Source organism: Odocoileus virginianus, chromosome 17, assembly GCF_023699985.2.
Source record: "Odocoileus virginianus isolate 20LAN1187 ecotype Illinois chromosome 17, Ovbor_1.2, whole genome shotgun sequence".
Lineage (NCBI taxonomy): Eukaryota > Metazoa > Chordata > Mammalia > Artiodactyla > Cervidae > Odocoileus > Odocoileus virginianus.
This window is the reverse complement of record NC_069690.1, coordinates 40,777,573-40,801,014: the sequence shown is the minus strand read 5'-3', so window position 1 is coordinate 40,801,014 and position 23,442 is coordinate 40,777,573. Positions and strand designations below refer to the sequence as shown.

General features: G+C 42.5%; 2 protein-coding genes across 2 annotated transcripts in view; one reads left to right on the top strand and one right to left on the bottom strand.

The window, feature by feature from the left end:
* Positions 1-661: 661 nt before the first annotated feature.
* Positions 662-13,251, top strand: KLHL10 (kelch like family member 10). The gene is made up of 5 exons (XM_020887973.2): positions 662-1,017; positions 9,698-10,187; positions 11,575-12,192; positions 12,475-12,624; positions 12,836-13,251. Exons 1-5 carry the CDS (start codon positions 824-826, stop codon positions 13,208-13,210), a joined length of 1,827 nt encoding a protein of 608 aa, XP_020743632.1. The 5' UTR covers positions 662-823; the 3' UTR covers positions 13,211-13,251.
* Positions 13,252-13,414: 163 nt separating this feature from the next.
* Positions 13,415-23,442, bottom strand: part of KLHL11 (kelch like family member 11) — a 10,716-nt gene continuing 688 nt past the window's right edge. The window contains exon 2 of the mRNA XM_020887970.2: positions 13,415-18,941. Within this exon, the coding sequence (XP_020743629.1) occupies positions 17,360-18,941 (1,582 nt within the window). The 3' untranslated portion in view covers positions 13,415-17,359. The remainder of the gene's footprint in view (positions 18,942-23,442) is intronic.

Genomic DNA, 23,442 nt, shown 5'->3' with positions numbered 1-23,442 from the left:
GCAGGGTCGGCAGAGGCAGGCGGCCTCTGGAGGGCCGCGTGGCGCTGTGCGTGCAGATTCTGCTTGAGAGCCCTGTGTTAGAGGATGGGGAGGGTCCCAAGAGGTGGAGGGTACGTGGGTGCCATTCCTTGTAGAGCAAAAACCCTGACCAGAGTGATCATTTCCAGGCTTACAGTTTGCGTGATCAAAAGACCGCAGGAAGGGAGGGGATGTGAAGGAGACATAAGTGAGTTCTGTTGAACAGCCGGAAAGTGCTTGCTACTCTGGACTCGCTCCTCATCACAGAAGATGGGTGACTCACGTCCAGAGGGCAGGAAGGCCCTGGACAGGTGGACCAGAATGAAAGCTCATCAGTTTTACTTCTTCCTTCTGCCTTCTCTGACTTAGCTTCCCAGAGCTCTGTCTGGGAGTCAAGTGCCAGGCTGTAGAAGAAGGTAGATGGATGCTACAGAGATGCCCAACTGAACACCTGAAGGGGGCCCCAGGAGTTAGAGTGAAACAGAACTCTGATGTGGTGGTTGTGGTGGTCACCGGGTCCTGTTCTTCTGGTTGCGGAAGGTGTGGGATGGTCTTCAACCTGAGTGGTGCCTTGGGGGATGGGAGAAGGAAGAAGGACAGGGACAGGAGAGAGTTCCAGAACCTGAGAACACAATCCTGAGAGTGACCTCACTGCAGCCCCAGGATTCTGGAACTTGGGCTGCCTGATGGGCCCTATATGAAAGATGTAGTAGGGAAAAGGAGTGACAGCTGGCTAAAGGGCCCCCTCCACAATCCTCCCCGACACCCTAGGAGAGCAGCCTCTCTCCACTGATCCCAGGGTGCCATGGAGATGGAGAGCGCGGCGGCCTCCACACGGTTCCACCAGCCTCACATGGAGAGGAAGATGAGTGCGATGACCTGTGAGATCTTCAACGAGCTTAGGCTAGAGGGCAAGCTCTGCGACGTGGTCATCAAGGTCAATGGCTTTGAGTTCAATGCCCACAAGAACATCCTCTGTAGCTGCAGTTCCTACTTTAGGTATAACAGGGTTGCTGAACTAAGCCAAACGGGGAACTGGGCTCATTCTGAGACATTTTGGTTCATTTCATGTTTCCCAACCCACAATCTTACGTTTAGGGACCCTATCAGAGCCCTGGGCTCCTGTAGACTGGCTCCTTTGTTTTCTGAAGAGGCCCAATCAGGGCCAGAGCCTCTCTGGTTTTCAACTGAATTTCAACCAGCTGTTGGTGGGTCAGGTGCTTTTTTTCTTTGATTTGCACCCACACCAACCTTTGGGACAGTTGGACACCTGTACTGGATTTCCTACTTAAACCTAGGGTGCAGTGCCACTTCAGCTACCCCTTCAGCCCCTATCTGAGACTGTTTCAGGCAGGGTGATAAATTAACAAGGAGAGAGAGGGTGGGAAGAGGGATGAAGGGAAAGAACCCAGGAAATATTTATCAGAAGAAAAAGGAAGTTTGAGCCGAAAGCGTAATCAGGAAGGTAAAGAGCTATCTTGCTTATGAGCTGAAAATATTTGAGTACTCAGTTCCAATGAAGATATGGTAAGTGTGTCCCACCTGTTGCTAAAAATTCTCATTCATGTAAACCTAGAGCAGGGTATGCAAAAAGGTCGTATAGCACATATTTTAAGCGGATTTTTGCAGGCCACAGTCTTTGTCACAACTACTCCACTCTGCTTTCAGTGCGAAAGCAGCCATGTTTTGTTGTTGTTCAGTCGCCCAGTTGTGTCTGACTCTTCATGACGCCATGGACTGCAGCACGCCAGGCCTTCCTGTCCCTCACCATCTCCCAGAGTATGCCCAAGTTCATGTGCATTGTATCGGTTTTGTCATACAGCCATCTCATCCTCTGATGCCCTCTTTTCCTTCTGCCCTCAATCTTTCCCAGCATCAGGGTCTTTTCCAATGAGTCGGCTGTTTGCATCAGGTGACCAAAATATTGGAGCTTCAGTTTCAGCATCAGTTCTTCCAATGAGTATTCAGGGTTGATTTCCTTTAAGATTGACTTGCTGTCCAAGGGGCTCTCAGGAGTCTTCTCCAGCACCACAGTTCAAAGACAACAATTCTTCGGCGCTCTGCCTTCTTTATGGTCCATATATGATTACTGGAAACCATACATGATTACTGGAAAGACCGTAGCCGTGACTATAGAGACCTTTGTTGGCAAAGCAATGTCTTTGCTTTTCAACACACTAAATTTGTCACAGCTTTCCTGCCAAAAAGCAATTGTCTTCTAATTTCATGGCTGCAGTCACCATCCACAGTGATTTTAGAGCCCAAGAAGAGGAAATCTGTCACTGCTTCCACCTTTTCCCCTTCTATTTGCCATGAAGTGATGGGGCTGGATGCCATGATCTTAGTTTTTTTAATATTTAGTTTTAAGCCGGCTTTTTTTACTCTCCCCCTTTATCCCCATCAAGAGGTTCTTTAGTTCCTCTTCACTTTCTGCCATTAGAGTGTTATCATCCACATATCTGGGGTTGTTAATGTTTCTCCTGCCAATCTTGATTCTAGCTTGTAACTCATCCAGCCTGACATTTCTCAAGATGTGCTCAGCATGTAAGTTAAATTAACAGGGTGACAGCAAACAGCTTTATCATACTCCTTCCTCAATCCTGAACCACAGAGGGTTCTAACTGTTGCTTCTTGACCCACATACAGGTTTCTCAGGGGACAGGTAAGATGGTCTGGTATCCCCATCTCTTTGAGAGTTTTCCACAGTTTGTTATGATCCACAGAGTCAAAGGCTTTAGTGTGGTCAATGAAACAGAGGTAGGTGTTTTTCTGGAATTCCCTTGCTTTCTCTGTGATCCAATGAATGTTGGCAATTTGATTTCTGGTTCCTCTGCCTTTTCTAAACCCAACTTGGACATCTGAAAGTTCACGGTTCATGTAATGCTAAAGTCTAGCATGCAGGATTTTGAGCATAACCTTACTAGCACGAGAGATGAGTACAATTGTCTGGTGGTTTGAACATTCTTTAGTACTGCCCTTCTTGGGAATTGGGATGAGGATTGACCTTTTCAAGTGCTGCGGCCATTAGTGGGTTTTCCAGATTTGCTGGCAAATTGAGTACAGAACTTACATAGCATCATCTTTTAGGATTTTAAATAGATCTACTGGAATTCCATCACATTGACTAACTTTATTTATTTTTAATAATTTATATTTTTATTTTTGACTTTGCTGGGTTTTCATTGCAGCATGCGGGCTATCTCTAGTTGTGGAGAGTGGGGGCTACACTCTAGTTGCAGTTCACAAGCTTCTCATTGCAGAGCTCAGGCTCCGAAGCTATGGCACATAGGCTTAATTACTCTGCAATATGTGGAATCTTCCTGGACCAGTGACTGAACCTGTGTCCCCTGCATTGGCAAGCAAATTCTTAACCTCTGGACCACCAGGGAAGTCCCACTAGCTTTACGGACAGCAGTGCTTTCTAAGGTCCACTTGACTTCACCCTCCAGAATGTCTGACTCTGGATGCCTTTTTGGGTTCTCGCATAACTCAGTGAAGCTACAAGCCATGCCGTGTAGGGCCACCTGAGATGTGTAGGGTCACAGTGGAGGGTTCTGACTAAGCGAGGGACTGGCAAACCACCCCAGTATACTTGCCATGAGAACCCCATGAAATGTATAAAAAGACAAAAAGATACAACACCGGAAGATGAGTCCCCCAGGTCGGAAGGTGTCCAATATGCTACTGGGAAGAGTGAAGGACAACTACTAATAGCCCCAGAAAGAATGAACCAGCTGGGCCAAAGTGGAAATGACACTCAGTTATGGATGTGTTTGGTGATGAAAGTAAAACCCAACGCTGTAAAGAACAATATTGCATAGGAACCTGGAATGTTAGGTCCATAAATCAAGGTAAATTGGACATGGTCAAACAAGAGATGGTAAGAATAAACATCGATATTTTAGAAATCAGTGGACTAAAATATACAGAAATGGGCGAATTTAATTTCAGTTCTATTCAGTCACTCAGTTGTGTCCAACTCTTTGTGACTCCATGGACTTTAGCACGCCAGGCTTCCTATCTATCACCAGCTCCCAGAGCTTGCTCAAACGCATGTCCATCAAGTTGGTGATGCCATCCAACCATCTCATCCTCTGTCGTCCCCTTCTCCTCCTGCCTTCAGTCTTTCCCAGCATCAGGGTCTTTTCCAATGAATCAATTCTTTGCAACAGGTGGCAAAAGTATTGGAGTTTCAGCTTCAGCATCAGTCCTTCCAGTGAATATTCAGGACTTCTTTTAGGATTGACTGGTTTGATTTCCTTGCTGACCAATGCACTCTCAAGAGTCTTCTCCAATGCCACAGTTCAAAAGCATCAATTCTTTGGCGCTCAGCTTTCTTTATAGTCCAACTCTCACATCCATACATGACTACAGGAAAAACCATAGCTTTGAATAGATGGACCTTTGTTGGCAAAGTAATGTCTCTGCTTTTCAATATGCTGTCTAGGTGGTCATAGCTTTCCTTCCAAGGAGCAAACGTCTTTTAATTTCATGGCTGCAGTCACTGTCTGCAGTGATTTTGGAGCCCAAGAAAATAAAGTCTGTCACTGTTTCCATTGTTTCCCCATCTATTTGCCATGAAGTGATGGGACCAGATGCCATGATCTTAGTTTTTTGAACATTGAGTTTTAAGCCAGGTTTTTCACTCTCCTCTTTCACCTGCATCAAGAGGCTCTTTAGTTCTTCTTTGCTTTCTGCTGTAAGGGTGGTGTCATCCACATATCTGAGGTTATTGATATTTCTCCTGGCAATCTTGATCCAGCTTGTGCTTCATCCAGCCCGGCATTTCACATGATGTACTCTGCATATACGTTAAATAAGCAGGGCATCCTTGATGTACTCCTTTCCCAATATGGAACCAGTCCATTGTTCCATGTCTAGTTCTAACTGTTGCTTCTTGACCTGCATACATATTTTTCAGGAGGCAGGTAAGGTTGGTCTTGTATTCCCATCTCTTGAAGAATTTTCCACAGTTTGTTGTGATCCACACAGTCAAAGGCTTTGGCATAGTCAATAAAGCAGAAGTAGATGCTTTTCTGGAACTCTCTGGCTTTTTTCACAATCCAACATATTGGCAGTTTGATCTCTGGTTCCTCTGCCTTTTCTAAATCCAGGTTGAACATCTGGAAGTTCTCGGTTCACATACTGTTGAAGCCTGGCTTGGAGAATTTTGAGCATTACTTTGCTAGCATGTGAGATGAGTGCAATTGCACAGTAGTTTGAACATTCTTTGGCATTGCCTTTCTTTGGAATTGGAATGAAAATTGACCTTTTCCAGTCCTGTGGCCACTGCTGAGTTTTCCAAATTTGCTGGCATATTGAGTACAGCACTTTCACAGCATCATCTTTTAGGATTTGAAATAGCTCAACTGGAATTCCATCTCCTCCACTAGCTTTGTTCATAGTGATGCTTCCTAAGGCCGACTTGATTTCACATTCCAGGATGTCTGGCTCTAGGTGAGTGATCACACCATCGTGGTTATCTGGGTCATTAACATCTTTTTTGTATAGTTCTTCTGTGTATACTTGCCACCTTTTCTTAATAACTTCTGCTGTGAGGTCCATACCATTTCTGTCCTTTATTGTGCCCACCTTTGCATGAAATGTTCCCTTGGTATCTCTAATTGAAGAGATCACTAGTCTTACCCATTCTGTTGTTTTCCTCTCTTTCTTCACATTGATCACTGAGGAAGGTTTTCTTATCTCTCCTTGTTATTCTTCGGAATTCTGCATTCAGATGGGTATATATTTCCTTTTCTCCTTTGCCTTTTACTTCTCTTCTTGTTTAATCTATTTTTAAGGCTTCCTCAGACAACCATTTTGCGTTTTTGCATTTATTTTTCTTGGAGATGGTCTTGATCACAGTCCCTTGTACAACGTCACCAACTTCCGTCCATAGTTCCGCCATAGACAGGCGCTCTGTCTATCAGATCTAATCCCTTGAATCTACTTGTTACTTCCACTTATAATCATAAGGGATTTGATTTAGGTCACACCTGAATGACTTAGTGGTTTTTCCTACTTTCTTCAATTTAAGTCTGAATTTTGCAATAAGGTGTTTGTGATCTGAGCCACAGTCAGCTCCCAGTCTTGTTTTTGCTGACTGTATAGAGCTTCTCCATCTTTGGCTGCAAAGAATATAATCAGTTTGATTTCAGTAGTGACCAACTAGTGATGTTCATGTGTAGAGTCTTCTCTTGTATTGTTGGAAGAGGCCGTTTGCTATGACCAGTGCATTCTCTTGGCAAAACTCTGTTAGCTTTTGCCCTTTTTCATTCTGTACTCCAAGGCCAAATTTGCCTGTTACTCCAGGTATCTCTTGACTTACTACTTTTGCATTCCAGTCCCCTGTGATGAAAAGGACATCTTTTCTTGGCATTAGTTCTAGAAGGTCTTGTAGGTCTTCATAGAACCATTCAACTTCACCTTCTTCAGCATTAGTGTTTGGGGCACAGAGTTGGATTACTGTGATACTGAATGGTTTGCCTTGAAAACGAACAGAGATCATTCTGTATTTTTTGAGACTGCACCCAAGTACTGCATTTCAGACTCTTTTGTGGGCTATGAGGGCTACTCTATTTCTCCTAAGGGATTCTTGCCCACAATAGTAGATATAATGGTCATCTAAATTAAATTCACCCATTCCAGTCCATTTTAGTTTACTGATTCCTAAAATGTCAATGTTCACTCTTGCCATCTCCTATTTGACCACTTCTAATTTATCCTGATTCATGGACCTAACATTCCAGGTTCCTATGCAATATTGTTCTTTACAGCATCAGACTTTACTTCCATCAGCAGTCATTTAATTTAGTTGACCATTATATCCAGTACTGCAGGCAAAAGTCCTATAGAATAAATGGAGTAGCCCTCATAGTCAACAAAAGAGTGTAAAATGCAGTACTTGGATGTTACATCAAAAATGACAGAATGATCTCGGTTCGTTTTCAAGGCAAACCATTCAACATCACAGTAATTCAAGTCTATGCCCCAACCACTGATGCCAAAGAAGCTGATCACTTCTGTGAAGATGTAGAAGACCTCCTAGAACTAACACCAAAAAAAGATGTTCTATTCATCATTGGGGATTAGAATGCAAAAGTAGGAATTCAAGAAAACCTAACAGGCAAGTAACAGGCAAGTTTGACCTTGGATTACAAAATGAAGCAGGGCAAAGGCTAACAGAGTTCTGCCAAGAGAATGCACTGGTCATAGCAAACATCCTTTTTCAACAACACAAGAGACAACTTTACACATGGACATCACCAAATGGTCAATATTGAAATCAAATTGATTACATTCTTTGTAGTCAAAGACGGAGAAGCTGTATATAGTCACCAAAAACAAGACTAGGAAATGACTGTCACTCAGACCATCAGCTTCTCTTAACAAAATTCAGGCTTAAACTAAAGAAAGTGGGGAAAACCACCAGGCTAGCCAGGTACAACTTGAATCAAATCCCCTATGCATATGCATTAGATGATGAATAGATTCAAGGGATGAGATCTAGTAAACAGTGTGCCTGAAGAAGTATGGACAGAGGTCTGTAATACCATACAGGAGGCAGCAAACAAAACCATCCCAAAGAAAAGCAAGAAGGCAAAGTGTTTACCTGAGGAGGCTCCACAAATAGCTGCAGAAAGAAGAGAAGAGAAAAAGCAAGAGAGGAAGGGAAAGGTACACCCAACTAACCACAGAGTTTCAGAACAGCAAGGAGAGACAAGAAGGCCTTCTTCAATGAACAATGCAAAGATATAGAGAAAAACAACAGAAGGGGAAAGACTAGAGATCTCTTTAGGAAAGTTGGAAATACCAAGGGAACATTTCACCCAAAGATGGGCACAATAAAGGATAGAGACAGTAGAGACCTAGTAGCAGCAGAAGAGATCAATAAGAAATGGAAAATAGCCATGGAAAATTCTAACTGAAAGGACATGACTGTGTTCCACTAAAATTATTTGATTATGAAAATTTGAATTTATTATAATTCCCAGGTGTCACAATATTTTTCCCAATTTAAAAATGTAAAAAAAATTCTTAACTCTTGGGCAGGACAAAAATAGAGGAGATGGGTTGAATTTGGCCCAGAAGCTATAGGTTTGCAGACTTCTTTGACAGAGAATTTGATCTCTGAGCCCATATTTCCTTAAACTTCCTAGAAAAAGGATGCAAAAATATATTAGAGCAGGGCCTTCTGCAACACCTAGAAAAGTACCTAGCTATTTAGAAGGTACCCAATAAATAATTGTGGAATAGTGGTCATTTATTCATTCAATAATTTCTTATTGAGTGCCTATTTTGTGACAGGTACTGGAAACAAAACAACACATAAATATTCCTGTTCTCATTAAGTTTACCTTCGAATAGGGGGAATAGGGATTTAATAAAATATATATCAGATCATAATTGCTAGGGAAAAAGAAGATAGGGAGTGGTTGGTAGTCATTTTAAATAGGATTACCACTTTGCTGACAAAGTGACATTTGAGGAAAGACTTCCAGGGGGTGAGGTCTTGGAAAATATGGAAATCTGGGGGGGGAGCCTTCCAGGCCGAGTAGAAAGCAAAGTGCAAAGGGCCCAAGATGGAAGCATCTCTGGTGTATTCAAGGAAAGCAAGGCCAGCAGGGCTGGAATAAGGTGAGAAGGAAGGCGAGAGGAAATATGATTAGAGAGGTATTCATGATCCAGATCTCAGGGGTCTTTTGTAGTCCCTGGTAAGGATTTTACTCTGTAAATACCAAGGGAAGCCAGTGGAAGTTTCTGAGTGGAAGAGGAGCATAAACTCATAAGGATCACTTTGGGGGCTGGTATAAGACTGTAAACTCTGGAGATGTTGAGGGCAGAAGCAGAGAGGTCAGTTAGGGCAGGGGTCCCCAACCTCCAGGTCATGGACTGATACCGGCCTATTAGGAACCAGGCTGCACAGCAGGAGGTGAGTGGCGGGCAGGTGAAGCTTCACCTGTATTTACAGCCCATCCCCATCACTCTCATGACTGCCCGAGCTCCACCTCCTGTGAGATAAGTGGCGGCATTAGATTCTCACAGGAGCGTGAACCCTACTGTGAACTGTGCATTCGAGGGATCTAGGTTGCAGGCTCCTTATGAGAATCATCCTGAAACCATCCCCATCTCCCAGTCCATGGAAAAACTGTTTTCCACAAAACTGGTAGATGGTGCCAAAAAGGTTGAGGACTGCCAAGTTAGGGGGTTTATTTGCAATAATCGAGGCAAGAGATGGTGGTGGCTCAGACTAAGAAGAGAGCAAGAGGAGTGGTGCAAAGTGATCAGATTCTGGATATGAATAATACTTGTTTTAAAAGTGTGTTTGCTCAAGTTTAATTTCTTTAATTGAGGTAGAGAATGGGCTGAGACAGAAAAGAGCTGGGTTGTACTACCAGCTGTAGATCTCAATTTCTCCATCCCTAAAATGGGGAAAAGGGCTACTGATCATGAAAATAGGAATAAAAGTGACCAAAGATCTTGGAAAGGTTCTTTTGCCCACTATGTAAAGCCTACTCTCCTCCCTCTCACCTCACACCAATGTATTTCCAATATACTTACTGTGCGCTATTTAGAAAAATGTCCAAACTCTCCACAAGAAAAGGTTGGCGGGCAGGGGAAACATGGCAGATGGGAGAGAAATATTTCAGTGACTGCTAGTTTTTTGTCTCTCTTCCAGAGCTTTGTTTACAAGTGGCTGGAACAACACTGAAAAGAAGGTATACAACATCCCTGGCATTTCCCCCGACATGATGAAGCTGATTATCGAATATGCATACACTCGGACGGTCCCCATCACACCGGATAACGTGGAGAAACTCTTGGCTGCTGCAGACCAATTTAACATCATGGGTATTGTCAGGGGTTGCTGTGAGTTCCTCAAGTCGGAGCTGTGTTTGGATAACTGTATCGGCATCTGCAAGTTCACAGACTACTACTACTGCCCTGAGCTGAGGCAGAAGGCCTACATGTTCATACTGCACAACTTTGAGGAGATGGTGAAAGTCTCAGCAGAGTTTTTAGAGCTCTCAGTCACTGAACTTAAGGATATCATTGAGAAAGACGAGCTCAACGTCAAACAAGAAGATGCTGTATTTGAGGCCATTTTAAAATGGATTTCTCATGACCCCCAAAATAGGAAGCAGCATATTTCAGTTTTGCTTCCCAAGGTCATTTAGTTATTTTTTGTGGGATGCTTTAATTGTTCACTTTTTTCTGGCTGAGCCATGTGACTTGCGGGATCTTAGTTCCACGAAGTGCAGTGAAAGTCACTCAGTTGTGTCCGACTCTTTGCCACCTCATGGACTATACAGTTCATGGAGTTCTCCAGGCCAGAATACTGGAGTGGGTAGCTGTTCCCTTCTCCAGGGGATCTTCCCAACCCAGGGATCAAACCCTGGTCTCTCACATTATAGGCGGATTCTTTACCAGCTGAGCCACAAGGGAAGCCCAAGAATACTGGAGTGGGTAGCCTGTCCCTTCTCCAGCGGATCTTTCCAACCCAGGAATCAAAACAGGGGTCTCCTGCATGGCAGGTGGATTCTTTACCAACGGAGTCAGTTCCATGCCCAGGGATCAAAGCCATGCCCCTAGCATGGAAGTTCACTTGGAGTCCTAACCACTGGACCACCAGGGGATTCCCTTAATTGCTCACTTTTGATTCATTAATCCCAGAGGGATTGTCCCAAGAACTACACTCAGATGTTTGACAGATGCCAGAGTTATATTTGTATATATACTTATATGTAATATATATATAAATATATACTTATATATGTGGGCTTCTCAGGTGGCACTAGTGGTAAAGAACCTGCCTGCCAATGCAGGAGATGTAGGAGACTTGGGTTTGACCCCTGGGTCGGGAAGATCTCTTGGATGAGGGCATGGCAACCCACTCCAATATGCTTGCCTGGACAATCCCATGGACAGAGGAGCCTGGTGGGCTCCGGTCCATAAGGTCACAAAGAGCTGGACACAACTGAAATGATTTAGCATGCAGTCACTTATAGATGTACATATGTAGAAGGCACCCCCTGCCATTCTCTGGAATTTTGAAGCTTTCTTCACCCCTAGCATGGCTAGTTCCTTCTGCCCCAGTTATTTTCTCTTTGACCAAAATTCTGATACTGGGGGAAGGAGAAGGCAGGTCTTCAAAAGAATTCTAAAAGGTCTTCCTTTCACCTCTTTCCTTCTGTGAGTTTCCCCAACCAAAACAGGAGCTGGACTAGAAACCAGATCATGAGCATTGCACTCAATTGTAGCCATCTGGTGCTAATTCATGTTACTTTATATAGAGAGACATAGATATCCAATCACTCAACAATGACCCAAACTTTTTCTGGTCTAAAAGTCCTGTCCAGGGGCCAAGGAATGGACTAGCCCTGTGACCACTTGAGGTGGCTTCTATCTCACTCATTCTCAGCATCCAAATGTAAGTTACAAAAATAAAATATGACCCTAGTGCATTCAGTGGAGGCTGTGAAGTTGTGGGCTTAAGGACATGGGTTTTTCAGACACCTCACCCCATCTGAATGACTTTCTGTATTTCCTTCTTAGGTTCGCCTGGCCTTAATGCATGCTGAATATTTCATGAACAATGTTAAAATGAATGACTATGTCAAAGACAGTGAGGAATGCAAGCCAGTCATCATAAATGCCCTGAAGGCCATGTATGACCTAAACATGAATGGACCTTCTAATTCTGATTTCACCAATCCACTCACCAGGCCCCGCCTGCCCTATGCCATCCTATTTGCAATTGGTGGCTGGAGTGGTGGGAGCCCCACCAATGCCATTGAGGCATATGATGCTCGGGCAGACAGATGGGTGAATGTCACTTGTGAGGAAGAGAGTCCTCGTGCCTACCATGGGGCAGCCTATTTGAAAGGCTATGTTTATATCATTGGGGGGTTTGATAGTGTGGACTATTTCAATAGTGTTAAGCGTTTTGACCCAGTCAAGAAAACCTGGCACCAGGTGGCCCCAATGCACTCCAGGCGTTGCTACGTCAGTGTGACAGTCCTCAGCAATTTTATTTACGCCATGGGAGGCTTTGATGGCTATGTGCGTCTCAACACTGCTGAACGTTACGAGCCAGAGACCAACCAGTGGACACTCATCGCCCCCATGCATGAGCAGAGGAGTGATGCGAGTGCCACCACACTCTACGGAAAGGTGAGGCCCCGGGGAAGGTGGAATAACGCTGTGTTTTTTGAGGTGGATGGAGAACAGAAGTGGCGGTATTCACCCTGCAATACTAACCTCTTCATCCAATGACTGAGTGGCCCTTTGTAACTATCTTTTACTTGTTAAAAAGCAGTGTGTGCACGTGTGGAAAAAACTCAGACTGCACACTGGCATCTGAAGTATCCTCCGCCCCCAGCCACCATCATATACACCCTCTTTCTACTTCCCAGAAGTAACAATTTTACTCATCTTGGAACTCTCTTCACACAGGTCTACATATGTGGTGGGTTTAATGGAAACGAATGCCTGTTTACAGCAGAAGTGTACAACGCTGAGAGTAATCAGTGGACAGTCATAGCACCCATGAGAAGCAGGAGGAGTGGGATAGGTGTAATTGCTTATGGAGAACACGTATATGCGGTGAGTTTCTTTCATACAACAAAATTGATAGCCTAGGTTTTCTATTAGCAAATAGGTTTACACTACCAGTGGGAAGCATTTGCAAGCTTTGTCTTCCACTGGAAGACAGTGGAAGAGGGAGGTATGAAATCACAGGTCCCTACAAGGAGGGGATCCTCAGTGAACAGAAGCCATGGTTAACAGCCAGTCGGGTTTCCTCTGCTGTCCACAGGTAGGCGGCTTTGACGGAGCTAATCGACTTAGGAGTGCAGAAGCCTACAGCCCAGTGGCTAACACTTGGCGCACGATCCCCACTATGTTTAATCCTCGTAGCAATTTTGGCATCGAGGTGGTAGACGACCTCTTGTTTGTGGTGGGTGGTTTTAATGGCTTTACCACCACCTTTAATGTCGAGTGCTATGACGAGAAGACTGACGAGTGGTATGATGCTCACGACATGAGCATATACCGCAGTGCTCTGAGCTGCTGTGTGGTACCAGGGCTGGCCAATGTTGGGGAATACGCAGCTAGACGGGACAACTTCACGGGGCTAGCGCTGCGAGATGAAGTAAAGTACTCTGCCTCGACAAGTACCCTACCTGTATGAGCCTCTTCATATTAGCTAATAAAGAGTCTAAGCAATAAGAATTAATTCTTTTTTTAAATAAATGCAGTGTTTAAACTTGTAAGAGTACTGGAAAATGTTCAACTTAAGGGAGCCAAGGGTTGGATGATGGAAGGGAGTACAAGGGGAAGAAGGAAGCAATTATATTCAATAGTCCATAATTAAAAGGAGAAATCACAGTGCAAGTCAGCTCTAAAGAAATACATTTATTTAAAACTTACATCAAGACGATTAGTAGCTCTAACACAGAACAAGGTAGCTTTAGGAAGATAAAACAAGCTATTTTACAAGGTAATGTCTCAGACTGTCCTAAATTCTACCTCTCTGACTTAATTAAAGGGAGACAGTCAAGATTATACTTGCGGTAAGATAGGGGCTCGATATTGCTAGCCCAGAAAACTCACTGTATCAACTTGAACTAAGTATTTATTTTACATGTAACTCAATGAGCCCCTGCACACAGACCATAAGATCTTCAACCACACAGCAAGCACTACTTTTCAGTGAGTGCAAGTGCACTAGGCTGAGGATTGAGTTAGCAAGTGCTCTACTGTATGTGCTTCACGGTCAGACATTCGCAGTAATGGCCATAGAGAGTAAGACAAAAGCCCAACAAAGGTAATCAACAAAGAGCAGTTATTTGTCTATCTAATTAAATTCCTTGAAGCAAAATGACTACTATATTGTGTTACTGTTACTGTATTACATCACTGGGCTATAAGCTGTTTTGTCTCCAATGACCAAAACATGTTATAATGTAAGCATTATAACAGAAACAAAAATGGACTATTCTCAAGAAAGTAACAAGCTGGAGTGATAAACTGTGCCAAAATGTTTAATAATTTGAAAAAGGAAGAGACTGAATTGTTTCTCCAAATAGTCTAAGGTTAAATGAGAACCTATAAACACCCTATTTTTCTAGTGTAGGCAGAGGACTGGCTTCACAATTCTACATATTTGGAAAAGACATGAAATGTGGCTGATACACCCTTTTTAAGCTTAGTTTGAAGCAAGTACAAAAACCATCCCTTTGGTTATGCTTGATTAGGCCAAGTAACTAAAATGTACAATTTAGCTTACCTGTCTACCTATGTATAGTGTTCATATTAGAATTATGAAGCAGAGAATGAAGTATTTAAACATACCACATGCTACACTAGTCAAGAAACATAAAAGGAAAAAAAAGTAAGTGTGCTCTAGAAACTGCCTTACCGGCAGCCTGAAGAGTTTAATACACAAAAGCACACAAATCTGCCATAAACATTATCTTTCCAGCTTCAAACCTCTGTTTTACATAAAAAAAGATTTCAATTTATTTTTTGGTCCCAGAAATACTATACAAAACCCAGTAATCAAGACAAAACTGATGTCCATACATTTTTAGGTTTTCTTTGTTTTTTTAAAGCAAAATTGTTTTAAATTGGCACAGCAAAAGCAAAGTTGTATATCAAGATACACAAGACTAATCATGCAAACAACTGCAAGTGAGAGGCATTACTTAAACACTAAGCTCATGACTGACATTCTCAATATGTACACCGGCTTTTTTTTTTTTTTTTAAACTGTGGTGGGGTAGGTATACTCAAAGGATATCCATTCCAAGATCTAAGCAGCCTCACTTTAAGTTATATACAGTTCTTACTTTTTGATATAATCAATTCCCCTCTTTTCCCTCTACAAAACAAAAGCAACAACAAAAAAGGTTTGCTTAAATACATGTTAAGCTGCCTTTTTAAAGCTGTATTTTTAACTTCTTAAATTGTCAAATGCCATCTTTAGTTTTCATTAAAAAGGAAATTTCTTTCCCAAAGAGCCATTTCAGGCTGGTCATCATAATCAGAACCTTTCCAAATGCTGAGGGATGTTATTTCTAGTTTAAAATGTCAGAATGTCAGCCTTGAACAGATTTAAGCAAATCTGGTTTCTTTCCTTATTAACAAGTTAGTTAGGATATTTTAGAAACACAAGTTATCGATGTGAAATCACACATGTGAATTCAAATATGAAAATTAGGAATTCAGTGGTCAGGAACCCTGCACACATGATCATGCAAGGAAGGACTTACCCTCTCTTTCCAGCCATGGCCTAGGCTGCCTGCCGAGTTAAAAAACAATAGTTTCAATCACGTTTTCAAAACCAGATTATACCTAAATCTTATGAGTTATGGCTTCTGCTACATCATGTGAAAAAAAGACAACCCTACAAGTAACTTGGTAAAGACTATCTCAGAAGACCGAAAAAAAAAAAAAAGCAATTAAAAAACCTGACATCACACCCTCCTGGAAAGAAACTGGTACCTTAATGAGCTACTAAATTATTTCAACACCATCACTCAGAAAAGGAAGTTTGCTAGTATAGTCTATCAGAGAGAAATGAGAACGCCATTCAATGAGCTTTTCTGTCTTGCATAGACCTCTCACAACTAATCAGCAATTCTCAGAATCTAATAACTTTTATTGAAATAGCTACAAATAAGTGGAAATTAAGGAAATGGTAGAGATGGGGTAGGATAATATATTCTCATATAGAAATAGACTTGCAGTTTCCCATCCCTACTCTGGGCTAAATTAAATGCATTTAAAGTAGATTTCCAACACATTTTTCAAAAACATTCTTAGGCAAGGATACCAATTTAGAAATTTCAGGTAATTTCTTAGTAATAGAGTCCAAGGGCTAAGCATTAATAGTCCTGCAGCACACTGAGAGCCAAAATTCCTGGTTGTGCTGCTGCTTTTGATGTTTGATCCAACTGGTAAGAACCATAATGAACTGGGGGGAAAAAAATCACTGCACTTGGAATTTACCTTCTAGAATAGTATTCCACAATGTCCAAGAAGGTAGAAACATTCTGAAAGAAACAAGAAAAGTATACTGGACCCCACACTTCAAACCACTAGAGCAGGAGTTTCTTACATTAACTGAGTGCTAAAGGTCAACCTATGTGATAATTTGCATACTGCCTGGGCACAGGTAAGATCAGAAGAATGCATTAGAATAAAATAAAAGATAACCACAGTGATCAATTTTTAAGAGTCAAATGTTGTAGTCTAGGCTTAGGCAAAGTTCCAATGAAGGTCTAGGGCAAATGGATAAAACATTGTAATAATCCAGGTTGAGAAATAATAAGGCATCTCTTTAGCAACATTTCCCTAAACTGTTACTTCCTTCCTTCCTATTTTGAAAAGTTTCTTTTAGAAAGGAATGATGAGGATTCCATATAATATGCATTAGAGCAAAATTTAAAACTAAAGGCAATGAGTGTCGATTGTCATAGGCATTATTTACACTCAGTAACTTATCTTCAAATAACTCCTGAAAAAAGTGTTTTAAAATTTTTCAATGCCTTTGATTTCTTATTCTAGACTAGTAATATTTTTCTGCTTAGAGAAACAAATTTAAAAGATATAACTTCCTCTGTAATCAATTCATCAGCTAAAGATCAGTACTCTTGCTAACCACCATTATCTCAGAGTGATGGCCTGAAGTTTACAACAGAGATGCTAAAGAAATGAAAAATACTCCATAAATGCCAATCACAAATTTCTCATCAGTCATGTCTTCTAGAAATAAACAAGACAGTATTTCAAAATAAACAAAGATAACAAAATAGCAATGCAAACATCGTGAAATCATCTTGCTGAAACATTGTGCTTTTTCCTTCAGACTTCAACCTCACTATTGCACATTCCTCCTATAGATGAGGGCTCAATGCATGTATTCTGATCTTGTCAAAACCAACCATTCAGGGAAAAAAATGAAAAAGATTATCAAAATAAATGTGCAAATAAAATCGGTGCTTAAAGCATGTTCAAAACATAAGTCCCTAAGACAAAGAAGTTATAAACTGTTGGCAGAAAAACAACCAAGTAACTACACCTGGTTTTTCCATTTATCTTTAATAAGATCTTATTTTGCCAACATACACACAAACCAATGACAGATAAAGACTGCAAACTTTTACCACGTACTGAACTGATTTTCCCATTCTTCAGTTTTTAACTATATTTCCTTTATATGAGGTGATAATCCATCCATGTAGAAAATAAGTTATTGACCTACTTTTTCAAGTAACAGTCTGGGTATCTTCAGCCTCATGAAAAAGTCTGTTTTAAGCTGCACACATCAAAGAACCTAACATTCTATCTGAGAGCTTGGCACTCGCCGCATGTTTAGGGCATGTCGATGTATTTCTTGCATCTGTCTGATCCGGTCCTTCTGCCACATTAAGTTTTGAGGCATAGGATATCTCTGAGTGCCATGCAAGTACCGGTATGGGATTCTCACGTGGCAGGCAGTGGCTCGACAACGGGGTTGTGGCATGGGAGGAAGAAGCATCCACCGCTTTCTCTCAGCACAGTATCGGTAGGCTTCTTTTCGATACTGTTTGTCAATATCATCACTGTTTTTCCAGCCTCCAATAATGAAAACGTCATCTTTGTAATAGCAAATGGCCGCTCCTTCAATGCTTAGGACTTCCGGGGGTAAACTTTCAAGGATCTCATCAGAAACCTGGCTGGCAATTTTTCGTATCGCCTCTTCATTTTCTAAAGAGTAACTCTTGGGGCAGCATGAGGCTGTCTGGTAAAAGTTTGAGTTGACCACAGACATTTGGAAAAAGCAGTAATTGTCAATAAGCGGCAAAGATTCCACATCTTGCCACTGTCGAGTCTCTGTGTCATAGCAAGTAATGACAGCCTTTAATCCATCTTCAGTGTCCCGGTCCACAGGAGTGCGGGCAGCAATGTACACAAACCGGTCTTCAATGGCGAGCGCTTTCACATCCCGAAGAATCTTTGGCGCGGATTCCAAGTTGTGCCATTTATCTAGCTCGGGATTATAAACAGTCACATCTTTAAAACCGGGACTGAAGTTGCCATGTCCTCCAATGCTGTAGAGCTTCCCCTTGACTTCTGTTAGCCCAAAAGAATGCTTCCTTGTCATCAGACTACAAACGTGTTCCCAGGTGTTCAAATTTGGATTATACCTTTCCACAGTTTTAGCGAACCCTGGTTCCATTGACCCAGCAACATACACGTAGGATTCTGTTACTGCAACGGCATGTCCATCAAGGTGATTATGGATATGGGGTAGGTTGACCCATCTGTCCTCATCGACAAAATATCCCACACATTCACTTAAATAGTCCCCTCCCTCTGACACACCTCCAATAACCATGATCACGTCCATATTTTGCCCAAAGCGAGGTAATAATGAGACATGAGAAGCAGCATGCTGGAATGTACCAGACTGTATGTTCTCAGCTCTCAGAGCATGCCTCTCCACTGCATCGGCCACCAACTTGACGCAAACTTCATTATTGGCCACCAGCCTCTCTGGTTTGACATGACGAGTAAGGTAAGTAGGTTTCATCTGGGACAATCTGAGCAATTTAAAAAGTTCTTCAAAGTATCGTTCTCTCTCTTCAGCATTTCTCTGAACCCACTTCAAAACTGTTTCAAATAGAACCTCTTCGGAATCAACTGTGATCTCCAAGTCTGACAGCCAGTCTCGGATGAGGTGGAAAGGTAAAGTATAAAATTCCTCATCCTGAATTACTTTGTGGAAGTTTCTCCGTATCATATCCGCCGCTTTCAGAGCAAGCTGGCTTAGGGTATACATGTGAGCTAAGCTATGGATGGCCACACAATTAGAGAGATGAAGCTTTTTCTTGAGAAATTCTCCACAAAACTCTTTTAAACGAATTAATAGGAACCTAAAACCAAGAAAAAGAGGAAGGATTAATTTTCAAACATGCATACTTTGAAAATGCTCTTTGAGAACATCTAAATTATACAAATTGAAATGTAAGTTTCATCTCACTTCATTCACGACACTTTAGGGGAAAAAAGCAAATCCTCCCAAATTAAACAGGATTGTGTGGGAAAGTATGTTTAAAAGCATATGTAAAAATCATCTTTATGTATTTTATTTACATTAGGTAGTTTATATATAATTATATATTATACAAAATTTTGTTATACACACAAAAAAATGAAGTTTTTGATTATGTAAGGTATTTCAGAACATATCCTTTAATAAAGAACAACAGTCCTACACTCTGCTTCCACTGTAATTTACCCTTGGCAAAGGCAAACCTCAATCCAAACTTGTCTGTGCCATCCTGCCCAAGTCCCTGGCCAGCAACCAGTCTCTTCTTAGATGAGGCTGGGTCTCAATGAAGAGACTTCCTTAAGCATCAACTACATGGTATAAAAACTGTGACTCCTGGGAGGCTGTCTGGTCAGATTTCAGAGGGAATGGCAGTGCAGGCTTTGTGTCAGAGGTTTTAATCTTCGTCACCAGAGCTTTCTCCCTGAGTAACCTGGCGGGGTGGTGTTCAGGGGCTTTGTCCGGAGCTGGGTTCTCATTAAAGCAGGAGTGGCAAGGCAAACTCAAAGATCTGAAGAAGCCAAAAAATAAACCAACAGAAAATGTGTAGGCCCGTCCATATTAAAAAGAAAAGCGGTTTGGCATGTAGCTGACTAGACGTTGTTAGCTCACATAAATTAATCTGGCAGAATTAAGCCCTAAGGGTGGCCAATTTGAGACCACTGCTAAGTAGTAAGGGTATGGCAACCCACTCCAGTATACTTGCCTGGAGAATCCCATGGACGGAGGAGCCTGGAGGGCTAAGAGTCCATAGGGTCACAGAGTTGCACACAAATGCAGCGATCTGACACACACACTGCAGCGATTTAGCACACACACTAAGGATTAAATCTCCAGCACGGAGAACATAAACCATTTAAGAATGGCTTCACCAGTCAGTCCAGGCCTCTCTCACTTCAGTAACCACTTGCTACTATGATTATTGTGCTTAATAACTAACTGACTTGTGATATGAAGATGAATTTCAAGACAGGCTCCCTTTACCCTCTTCAGGGAGCATACCATCTCAGACATAAGACAAAGACAAGGCAGAGTGGTAAGAGCTCTAGTGGCTCTCAAATATGCCTGGGTGCCAGGGTCACTCTTTCTTGGATTTCCCCACCTTCTACCTGTGATTTTTGGCAGGTGCTCCAAGTAAGCCAACACATATTTCCTTGGACAGGTGTTTGGAAACACTGCTCTATGAAAACAATAGCTGCCTGTGGTATACTAGCCATGTGTCACGTGACAGGGATCATGCTGGGTACTTCTATTATCGCTTTACAGTATAAGTGCCCTGTAAGGAAGGTATGGTCGACAGACAGACTATGTGGGGGAGAAGGAGTTGTAAAGGAATAATCCTGCCTCAAAGTTGATGGGTAAGACTGGCTGTGATGGTTGCAGGGCATAGTGTCAAACACAAAGTGGCTACTCAGCAACTGACATATGGAGAGAAGTTAAAGTTTTAAGTGAATTGTCTGGGGGTGTTCTCTCCTCTCCTCACCCAAGTCTCCAGTAAAGGAGGGGTAAATCTGAAAGAACACAAGCTCACATGACAGAAGAAAACAGAGCTGGAGTGAATGCAATGACCCTTTATCCATCTGCATTCAACAAACCACCCCTTTCAGACATCCACCTGCCACATTCCACCCCACCCTCAAATAGATGACCCAGTATCATGCTTTGAGAAAACAGAAGCAATCAGGCAAAAACTTCTTTTTCCCATTATCCGATCCCTTTTTTCCCCCCCCCAAGTCACATCGAGAGGTTTGGAGAATCTTAGTTCTTCAACTAGGGCTTCAACCTGGGTCCCAGCAGTGAAAGCAATGAGTCCTAATCCCTGGACCACCAGAGAATTCCCTCCCACTATTCAATCTGTCTGCCTACAGCTGTAACCTGTACTCTGCCTTCCCCGTCCAACTTCTCCACTTTTAATATGGATTCTATCCTCTTCTGGGTTTCAAAGACTCTGGTCCTTATAACATCAATTTCTCCTCTTCCACAGATTCATTTTCATCAGCACACAAACATGCTCCAGGATTTCTCAGGTTGTGTGCATGTGTGCTTAGTCACTCAGTTGAGTCCAACTCTTTTGCGACCCCATGGACTGTAGCCTGCCAGGCTGCCCTGTCCATGGAATTTTCCAGACAAGAATACTGGAGTGGGTTGCCATTTTCTCCTCCAGAACTCTTCCCGACCCAGGGATCGAACCCAAGTCTCCTGCAGCGGCAGGCAGATTCTTCATCACTGAGCCGCCTGGGAAGCCCATCTCCTAGCTTACAGAGGGAAAAAGACCTCCCTGGATGACTCCTCACACAGGTCCACGAGTATCATTTTTCTGATCCTCTTGACAGGCTATTTCTTAAATACTATTTCTTAAAGATACTGTATTATTTGGCTGCTTGAGTCATCTTTTAGTTGTTGCATGTGGTATCTAGGGTCCCAGACCAGGGATAGAACCTGGGCCCCCTGCATTGGAAGTGCAGCATTTTAGCCACTGGACCACTAGGGAAGTCCCAATGGTCAGACTTAAATGACTCCTGTCAGTGCCATCAATGACCTCTATTATCACCAAATCCAATGATCACTTACAAGTGACAGAGTTGACATGATTGGCCACTCCCTCCTTGATACACTCTAGCCTTCCATGGGAACAGGTGCTCTGCTGGTATCTCTTTAACATTCTGGAGAACCCCAGAGCTCAGTCCTTTGGTTTCTCTTTTCTATCTACACTCTCTTCCTAAGTAATTTTATCCAGTCCCAAAGCTTTAATTACCATCTATATGCTAATTTCCTCCCAATCTCTAGCTCCCAATGCTCTTCCATTCAATGTCTTATTAGACATCTAGTAGAAGACATTTCCTGGACCAAAATCCAAACTTCTGATCTTCCTCCCAAACACTTTCCTGCAGTTTTCCACATCTTAATAATAACTCCATCTTTCCAATGGGTCAAAAAACCAGCAGTCTTTTCCCTCATCCCTCACATCAAATCCACTGGCAAATTCCTCTCCTCTGCCTTCAAATACATCTAGAATCAAACCATTTCTCATCACGTTTACTTCTCCCTCCTCAGTCCCCTCTACCACCTCTCTAACAACCTCCTAGTCTCTCTGCTTCTGCCCTTGCATCCCCTTCCCCACCATCTCATACTTTTTCTCAACACAGCAGAATTTTCCAAATCTAGACTGCATCATTACTCTACCCTAAACCTTCCCATGTTACTCAGAGTAGGAGCCCAAGTCCTTCCACAGGCTGACACAGCCCTGTGGGATCTGGATCCATCCCCATTACCACCCTCAGGCCTCTCCTACTTCTCTTGCCCTGCATCCCTCTGATCCAGCCACACTGGCCTTTTGCTATTCTCTAGCCTCCAGAGAAGTTCCATCTCAGGGTTTTTGCACCAGAGGTGTCCCCGACCTGAAACGCTCTTAACCACACCTCTTTCGATTCTTTGCAAATGTCTTTTTCTTCAGGATTTCTCTATCCATTCAATTTAAAAAAACAGCTTCTTTACATCAACATTTTCGGTATGACCTGTCATCCTTATTTTTCAAAATAGCTACAGCAATCATCCAACATGCTGTTTTATTTGCTGTCCATCTACTTATGTAAGTGCAATGCGGAAAGGGACTTTTGTCTATTTTGTTCACTGCTGAATCCCCAGATGCTCAGAACCCAGTGTCTGACTCAGGAGGTAGTTGTTGAAATAACAAATATGCACATAGAATACTGTCCCAAAAGGCTCCTCCCCATCTCCAAACTGCATTCACCTGCTTCCTAAATAGTTTCTGGAATATCCATCTGGGCCCTCTAAAACCCACTTTCCACAGTAGCAGAATCATCTTAAAAATATTTCAGTCAAATCATTTCTTTAGCCAGCTTCACATCACCTTGTAAAATCCAAACTCCTTTTTCCAACTCATTTCACACACCCTTCTCCCCTTCACCCCCTAGATCACGGAATTTTCCTTTTTTTACTTCTTCTCTAAGCCAAACGAGATGCGGGGCCTTTGCGCTATCTGCCAGGAATGGTCATTCCCCATCTTTGCATGGCCAGGATTCCCTTGCCATTTAAAGGTCGGTTTAAATGTCACCTCCTGAGAAAGGTCTTTACGCAATTACTATCCTTTTAAAATGTCAACACTGTACTCATTAAAAGCAGACTTTTTCATTGCCTTTGTCTCTTCACCTGGAGACACGACCCCTCGCCTGAATGGCCGGCTGCACCTCTGTGCCCAGCGCACTCGCGGCCCCACAACACACGGCGGGCGCTCAATTAAGTATCAAACGAATGCACTTTGTTAGGGCTCACTCGAGCCTACCCAGGGCACTGCCCTCCCCGCC

What these genes read in the sequence shown, in the direction of transcription:
- KLHL10 (XM_020887973.2), top strand. Translation starts at nt 824, where the DNA reads ATGGAGATGGAGAGCGCGGCGGCCTCCACACGGTTCCACCAGCCTCAC. An exon ending in TTTCAGTTTTGCTTCCCAAG is followed by an intron (nt 10,188 to 11,574) that starts GTCATTTAGTTA and finishes TTTCCTTCTTAG; the next exon opens with GTTCGCCTGGCCTTAATGCA. An exon ending in ATGGAGAACACGTATATGCG is followed by an intron (nt 12,625 to 12,835) that starts GTGAGTTTCTTT and finishes TGCTGTCCACAG; the next exon opens with GTAGGCGGCTTTGACGGAGC.